Source organism: Scyliorhinus canicula, unplaced genomic scaffold (genome assembly GCF_902713615.1).
Source record: "Scyliorhinus canicula unplaced genomic scaffold, sScyCan1.1, whole genome shotgun sequence".
NCBI lineage: Eukaryota > Metazoa > Chordata > Chondrichthyes > Carcharhiniformes > Scyliorhinidae > Scyliorhinus > Scyliorhinus canicula.
Genome location: NW_024055450.1, coordinates 5,816 through 14,308, shown reverse-complemented (window position 1 = coordinate 14,308; position 8,493 = coordinate 5,816). Strand labels below are relative to the sequence as shown.

Here is an 8,493-nt window from a genome sequence, read left to right as displayed (position 1 = left end):
TGGACCGGTGTTAATGGGCCCAATGGCCTACATCTGCTCCTAAGTCTTGTGGTCTATGGTCTCGCTTCATCTACACCCAATATCACTGGGTTTAATTCATTGTTCATTCATCTGCATATCAATTTCCCCCTTAAACTCTAAATGCCCAGAGTATTCAGTTAGTGGAATTACCAATCAGGATGGACCATAAATACACTGAATGCTAAATACTGACCGCTGCACTGACACTAGAAATAGACACAATGACTCACTTATTGCTTCAGTCTCACCGCTCACCTATTTTTTTGTGAGTTGAAATTCTTAAAGGAGTTGGCAGGTCCTGATGGCTCGCCACACAGTCAAACACAGCCCCACTCAGCCAGGCTTGTGTGGAGATGTTTAATTTGCTGACCACGCTCTCAGTATCTGCCCCAGGCTGGTCGGCAATCTCTGATTTCAGCGGCTTCTTCGCTTCACTCCAGGACACGTTGACTCCATAAGGAGCATTCGAAATGACACAGGTTAAGGTTACAGTCGCCTCCAGTAAGACCTGTTCTATTGGTGGTGGCAGTATTGTTACTGAGGCATCAGTGCAAACGGAAGGATCTGTGAATGAAAAAAGTGGAAATCAACCCAAGTTTCATCTTCAGAATCAGGACAGCAGGATTCAGCCTTCACTCACTCAATGGGAATAAATCAACTTCGAAATAACAACCTCTAATGATCGCCTTTAAATCTTCTATACACAATGGAAAACCAGTTTGGTTTGTGAAAACTATTCTCATTGTGAAATACAGTCAGCCTCGAAACCATTCTAATGAATCAGTATTACAGCATTCCCAATACAAATATTCCAGTCCTGATCTCAGAACCCTAATATGGAAGGCTGCTTGATAAATATCTTGAATGAACTTTCCAAAATCTTCGTCCCGAGCTGGTTTCAGTAAAGGGTTCCAGACAGCCATTGCCTCTGCAATTTAATCAGCTGTCTCAGGATAAAGCTGATATCAAATCCACCTCACTCCCTACATTACTTCAGGTTAGAGGGAAACATTTATTTCTGATCATATATACTGATCAAATCCTGAATGGTGATCAATCCTAATGCAGCTCTTACATCAGAATGAAACACAAACTACATGGCAATAAATTAGAAGTTATTCTGCGCTTTGCACTAACTTCAGTACATTCCTGATTTGGATTAACATCAGAGTGCAGGATGATTTACTGTTTCCTCTGTTTGTGTCTCTTACCAGATGCGGTGATGTTGAGACTTTGGATGACCTCTTGATGAGTGACCTGGCAGGTATAGACCGCTTTGCTGAACCATTCCCCAGCAGAGACTGTCAGTCGACTGCTCGCCGAGAAGTTCCCGTTCACTTCACAGGCGGGAGAGGTGACAATTCCTGAACCCATGGCTTGTCCATTCTTCAGCCACTTCACCGTCATTGACTTTGGACTGAAATCGTTGATTGAACAGACCATGGTTGCAAATTTCTGTCTTGTGATTCCTTCATTAGAACTGACGGTGAGGAGAACATTTGGATGGATGTCAGGTAGAGGACCTTCAAGAAACACAAGTTAGACATTTCTTGAAGAAGATGTTGTAAGGAATAAAATGACTAATTATATTTTGAACAGTTTCTCTGTGGTCACTATTTCTCTCAGGAATCAGAACTGTGCAGAGAACCATCAATGTGTTATGACCAAAGATTTAAATAAAGTAATCAAAGCATCTGTTTCTCACAGTTTCCACAGCACTTACATGTCATTCCAATGCTCTTGTCTGAGCCGCTGTGTCGAACCTCACAGCTGATTTTGCTGCATTCCCCCTCTGACTCGGTGATGATTAACTGGCTGCTCAGAGTGTAGGTTCCCTTCTTGTTTCTCACTGACGGGTATTTCTTAACTCCAGTGGTGATCTGCTGCCCATCTTTCTTCCAGGTAAGGCTGGTGATTTCTGGGGAGTAGTCCATTGCCAAACAGCCGAAGGTCACAGAGCCGTCAGTGTTGTGTTGCTGACAGGAGGAGACCAGGCTGTAGAGAGTGGGCGGAGACGGTGTCGCTGGGAGAGAATGGCCCATTGAACAAGTTAGACTCTGGGACTTGTCATTAAGATATCATACAACTTAGAATTTGGATACAGTTACAAATTTATCCTCACATGTTCGCATTAAAACTGCATCAATACTTGAGCTTCTGTTACTTCTAACATTTGAGAATCACCATTTGTTTACTCCTTCTGTAGAAACTCACACCTCTTTCTCCATTTCTAACACCTCGCAGAAATGTAGCATTTTGATGTCATCTGAAAACGTACCATTCATTACTTTCAATGAGCAGAGCGGAGGGTTTTCCCAATTATTTATGCCACCAATGTTTTTTTCCATCAACTGCACTTTGTGATAAAGAAGTTGTCTCTCCATTTCTGTCATTGCTATTTTGGAAATTCCCTGTGTTCAAACTGACTGATGTCCCTCCTCTCTCCACCTCACTACCCCCACTCCCCAAAACAAGGAGTCGTGACTTTGCTTCAGAAAAATCTTCCAGATACTTACATAATGACGATAACATCCTACATTTGAGCACATGTGCAAGTAACTCCAAAATTCTCCAATTACAGGACCCTGGACATTAAAAGCGGGATGCGGCCATTCGGTCCCTCGGGTCTCCTGCACCATTCAATATGATTATGGCGGAGCAGATTGTGGGATGAACTCCGCATTCCATGTATCCGCGATAATCAGCTTCCTGTCCTTTTCCCAGCTCTCTGATCTTTCCTCCACTTCTATAATTTGCCCAGCTGCACCTTTCCAGGTTGTTTGCTCTTTGCCTCAGCTTCTGGAACATTCCACTTGCTCTTTGTGCTTTTCCCCAGAACATGGCACTTTGCCCCCTGATTATTGGCTTTTGCCCCAGCAATTATCACTTTTCCCCTTGTTCCTGCAGCTTCTCTCCCCGGTCTGCGCTCAGCTCTCTGGTCATCTCACCTGCTCACTACTCAGCTCTCGTCTTTTCCAGGCTCCCTACCTTTTCCCAGGCTTCCTGTGCTTTCCCCTCCCGCCCCCTTCCCCGTCTCTACCGTTTCCCAGGCTCCCTGCACTTTTCCCCAGCTCTCTATTCTTTCCCAGGCTCCCTGCGCTTCCCCCGTCTCTACCTTTTCCCAGGCTTCCTGCACTTTTCAGCACTTCTCTACCTTTTCCCAGTCTCCCTACGCTTTTCCCCACTTCTCTACCTTTTCCCAGTCTCCCTATGCTTTCCCCCGGCTCTCTGCCTTTTCACGCACACACGGGGAGGACGTGCAGACTCCGCACAGACAGTGACCCAGCCGGGAATCGAACCTGGGACCCTGGAGCTGTGAAGCATTTATGCTAACCACCATGCTACCGTGCTGCCCGAATGAAGAGGTATGTTCCAGAAACATGCATACAGATTTCTGTCTGTATATATTTCTGGAACCTACCTTTTCACTCACCTGAGGAAGGTGCAGTGCTCCGAAAGCTCGTGTTTGAAACAAACCTGTTGGACTTTAATCTAGTGTTGTCAGACTTCTTACTGAGCTCACCCCAGTCCAACGCCGGCATCACCACATCATGTAAATACATGGGTGGGCGGTTTGGTGTTGAGTGAGAGTTTGGGTGAGCTGAGCTTCATGAATGTGGCTGCGTGAGTAATGGAGGGTGGATGAGTGATGGAGAGTGAGTGACAGTGTGTGAGTGAGCATGTGTGAATGAGGCCTACTGAGTGAGTGAAGGTAGGTGAATGAAGGTGAGGCTCAGTGAGGGCGGGGAAATGGGGTTGAGTAAATGAGGGTGGATGAGTGAGGGTGAATGAGTGTGGGTGAGTGAGGGTGGGTGAGTTATGAAAAGTGAGCGAGGGTGGGTGTGTGAGACTAGTTGAGTGAGGGGAGTGAATTAAGTTGTGTGGAGTGAGTGAATAAGTGAGTGTGAGTGAATGAGGACTGGTGAGTGAGTGTGAGTGAGGGTTGGTGAGTGAGGGTGAGTGAGTGTGAGTGGGGTAGTTGAGTGTGGGTGAGCGAGTGTCAGTGAGGGTTTGTGAGTGAGGGTCAGTGTGTGTGAGTGAGTGTGGGTAGGGTGGGTGAGTGAGTGAGAGTGAATGAGGGTGCGTGAGGGTTGGTGAGTGAGGGTGAGTGGGGGTAAATGAGTGTGAGTGGGTGATTCAGTATGGGTGAATGAGTGCGAGTGAGTGAGGGTGGTAGATGGTTAGTGAGTGAGGGTGAGTGAGGGTTGGTGAGTGAGGGTGAGTGAGTGTGAGTGGGGTAGTTGAGTGTGGGTGAGTGAGTGTCAGTGAGGGTTGGTGAGTGAGGGTCAGTGAGTGTGAGTGAGTGTGGGTAGGGTGGGTGAGTGAGTGAGAGTGAATGAGGGTGCGTGAAGGTTGGTGAGTGAGGGTGAGTGGGGGTGAATGAGTGTGAGTGGGTGATTCAGTGTAGGTGAATGAGTGTGAGGGTTGGTTAGTGAGGGTGGGTGAGTGAGGCTGGGTGAGGGTGGGTGAGTGAGGGTGAGTGAGGGTTGGTGAGTGAGGGTGAGTGAGTGTGAGTGGGGTAGTTGAGTGTGGGTGAGTGAGTGTCAGTGAGGGTTGGTGAGTGAGGGTGAGTGAGTGTGAGTGTGGGTAGGGTGGGTGAGTGAGTGAGAGTCAATGAGGGTGAGTGGGGATGAATGAGTGAGGGTGGGTGAGGGCTGGTGAGTGAGTGTGAGTGAGTGGGGTGGTTGAGTGTGGGTGAGTGAATGTGAGTGTGGGTGAGGGTGGGCGAGTGAGTGAGAGTGAATGAGGGTGGGTGAGGGTTGGTGAGTAAGTGTGAGTGAGTGTGAGTGAGAGTTGGTGAGTGAGTGTGGTGATTGAGTGTGGGTGAGTGAGGCTGGGTGAGTGTTGGTTAGTGAGGGTGGGTGTGTGAGACTGGGTGAGGGTTGGTTAGTGAGGGTGGGTGAGTGAGGCTGGGTGAGGGTTGGTTAGTGAGGGTGGGTGAGTGAGGCTGGGTGAGGGTTGGTTAGTGAGGGTGGGTGAGTGAGGCTGGGTGAGGGTTGGTTAGTGAGGGTGGGTGAGTGAGGCTGGGTAGGGGTTGGTTAGTGAGGGTGGGTGAGTGAGGCTGGGTGAGGGTTGGTTAGTGAGGGTGGGTGAGTGTGGCTGGGTGAGGGTTGGTTAGTGAGGGTGGGTGTGTGAGACTGGGTGAGGGTTGGTTAGCGAGGGTGGGTGAGTGAGGCTGGGTGAGGGTTGGTTAGTGAGGGTGGGTGAGTGAGGCTGGGTGAGGGTGGGTGAGTGAGGGTGGGTGAGGGTTGGCTAGTGAGGGTGGGTGAGTGAGGCTGGGTGAAGGTTGGTTAGTGAGGGTGGGTGAGTGAGGCTGGCTGAGGGTGGGTGAGTGAGGCTGAGTGAGGGTTGGTTAGTGAGTGTGGGTGAGTGAGGCTGGGTGAGGGTTGGTTAGTGAGGGTGGGTGAGTGAGGCTGGGTGAGGGTTAGTTAGTGAGGGTGGGTGAGTGAGGCTGTGTGAGGGTGGGTGAGTGAGGCTGGGTGAGGGTTGGTTAGTGAGGGTGGGTGAGTGAGGCTGGGTGAGGGTTGGTTAGTGAGGATGGGTGAGTGAGGCTGGGTGAGGGTTGGTTAGTGAGGGTGGGTGAGTGAGGCTGGGTGAGGGTTGGTGAGTGAGGGTGGGTGAGGGTTGGTAAGTGAGGGTGGGTGAGGGTTGGTTAGTGAGGGTGGGTGGGTGAGGCTGTGTGAGGGTGGGTGAGTGAGGCTGGGTGAGGGTTGGTTAGTGAGGGTGGGTGAGTGAGGCTGGGTGAGGGTTGGTTAGTGAGGGTGGGTGTGTGAAGCTGGGTGAGGGTTGGTGAGTGAGGGTGGGTGAGTGAGGCTGGGTGAGGGTTGGTTAGTGAGGGTGGGTGAGCGAGGCTGGGTGAGGGTTGGTTAGTGAGGGTGGGTGTGTGAGGCTGGGTGAGGGTTGGTTAGTGAGGGTGGGTGAGTGAGGCTGGGAGAGGGTTAGTTAGTGAGGGTGGGTGAGTGAGACTGGGTGAGGGGTGGTTAGTGAGGGTGGGTGGGTGAGGCTGTGTGAGGGTGGGTGAGTGAGGCTGGGTGGGGGTTGGTTAGTGAGGGTGGGTGAGTGAGGCTGGGTGAGGGTTGGTTAGTGAGGGTTGGTTAGTGAGGCTGGGTGAGGGTTGGTTAGTGAGGGTGGGTGAGTGAGGCTGGGTGAGGGTTGGTTAGTGAGGGTGGGTGAGTGAGGCTGGGTGAGGGTTGGTTAGTGAGGCTGGGTGAGGGTTGGTTAGTGAGGGTGGGTGAGTGAGGCCGGGTGAGGGCTGGTTAGTGAGGGTGGGTGAGTGAGGCCGGGTGAGGGCTGGTTAGTGAGGGTGGGTGAGTGAGGCTGGGTGAGGGTTGGTTAGTGAGGGTGGGTGAGTGAGGCTGGGTGAGGGTTGGTTAGAGAGGGTGAATGAGGGTGGGTGAGGGTTGGTTAGTGAGGCTGGGTGAGGGTTGGTTAGTGAGGGTGGGTGAGTGAGGCTGGGTGAGGGTTGGTGAGTGAGGGTGGGTGAGGGTTGGTTAGTGAGGGTGGGTGAGGGTTGGTTAGTGAGGGTGGGTGGGTGAGGCTGTGTGAGGGTGGGTGAGTGAGGCTGGGTGAGGGTTGGTTAGTGAGGGTGGGTGAGTGAGGCTGGGTGAGGGTTGGTTAGTGAGGGTGGGTGTGTGTAGCTGGGTGAGGGTTGGTGAGTGAGGGTGGGTGAGTGAGGCTGGGTGAGGGTTGGTTAGTGAGGGTGGGTGAGCGAGGCTGGGTGAGGGTTGGTTAGTGAGGGTGGGTGTGTGAGGCTGGGTGAGTGTTGGTTAGTGAGGGTGGGTGAGTGAGGCTGGGAGAGGGTTAGTTAGTGAGGGTGGGTGAGTGAGACTGGGTGAGGGTTGGTTAGTGAGGGTGGGTGGGTGAGGCTGTGTGAGGGTGGGTGAGTGAGGCTGGGTGGGGGTTGGTTAGTGAGGGTGGGTGAGTGAGGCTGGGTGAGGGTTGGTTAGTGAGGGTTGGTTAGTGAGGCTGGGTGAGGGTTGGTTAGTGAGGGTGGGTGACTGAGGCTGGGTGAGGGTTGGTTAGTGAGGGTGGGTGAGTGAGGCTGGGTGAGGGTTGGTTAGTGAGGCTGGGTGAGGGTTGGTTAGTGAGGGTGGGTGAGTGAGGCCGGGTGAGGGCTGGTTAGTGAGGGTGGGTGAGTGAGGCCGGGTGAGGGCTGGTTAGTGAGGGTGGGTGAGTGAGGCTGGGAGAGGGTTAGTTAGTGAGGGTGGGTGAGTGAGACTGGGTGAGGGTTGGTTAGTGAGTGTGGGTGGGTGAGGCTGTGTGAGGGTGGGTGAGTGAGGCTGGGTGGGGGTTGGTTAGTGAGGTGGGTGAGTGAGGCTGGGTGAGGGTTGGTTAGTGAGGGTTGGTTAGTGAGGCTGGGTGAGGGTTGGTTAGTGAGGGTGGGTGAGTGAGGCTGGGTGAGGGTTGGTTAGTGAGGGTGGGTGAGTGAGGCTGGGTGAGGGTTGGTTAGTGAGGCTGGGTGAGGGTTGGTGAGTGAGGCTGGGTGAGGGTGGGTGAGTGAGGCTGGGTGAGGGTGGGTGAGTGCGGCTGGGTGAGTGAGGCTGGGTGAGGGTTGGTTAGTGAGGGTGGGTGAGTGAGGCTGGGTGAGGGTTGGTTAGTGAGGGTGGGTGAGGGTTGGTTAGTGAGGGTGGGTGAGTGAGGCTGGGTGAGGGTTGGTTAGTGAGGGTGGGTGAGGGTTGGTTAGTGAGGGTGGGTGAGTGAGGCTGGGTGAGGGTTGGTTAGTGAGGGTGGGTGAGTGAGGCTGGGTGAGGGTTGGTTAGTGAGGGTGGGTGAGTGAGGCTGGGTGAGGGTTGGTTAGTGAGGGTGGGTGAGTGAGGCTGGGTGAGGGTGGGTGTGTGAGGCTGGGTGAGGGTGGGTGAGTGAGGCTGGGTGAGGGTTGGTTCTGTCTGCTAGAGAGAATGTGTGTGAGAGGGCTCTTGTTCCTGTGTGTGTTGGTGTGTGTCAGAGAGTATGTTTGTCTTTGTGCGCATGTGAGAGAGGGAAATTTTTTTTGGAAGACAGTGTGGATGTGTTTGTGCGAGAGAAAGAGCCTGTGTGTGTTTGAGAATGGATGTGTGTGTGGGTGTGTGGGAGAGAATGACTTTGTGAAAGGCAATGTGTGTTTGAGTGAATGGCGTGTGTGTGTGTGAGAGAGAGAAAGGGAGAGAGAGAGAGAGAACGCGAGGGGGCCTCACGGTAGCATGGTGGTTAGCATCAATGCTTCACAGCTCCAGGGTCCCAAGTTCGATTCCCGGCTGGGTCACTGTCTGTGTGGAGTCTGCACGTCCTCCCCGTGTGTGCGTGGGTTTCCTCCGGGTGCTCCGGTTTCCTCCCACAGTCCAAAGATGTGCGGGTTAGGTGGATTGGCCATGCTAAATTGCCCGTAGTGTAAGGTTAATGGGGGGATTGTTGGGTTACGGGTATACGGGTTACATGGGTTTGAGTAGGGTGATCGTTGCTCGGCACAACATCGAGGGCCGAAGGGCCTGTTCT

At 52.6% G+C, this 8,493-nt stretch overlaps 1 gene segment (V, D, J or C); it reads right to left on the bottom strand.

The window, feature by feature from the left end:
• Positions 1 to 265: 265 nt before the first annotated feature.
• LOC119959505 lies at positions 266 to 1,955 on the bottom strand. The segment is given in 3 exon segments: positions 266 to 585; positions 1,233 to 1,544; positions 1,745 to 1,955. Coding segments are annotated over 3 exon segments (843 nt in total).
• Between the last annotated feature and the right edge of the window lie 6,538 nt (positions 1,956 to 8,493).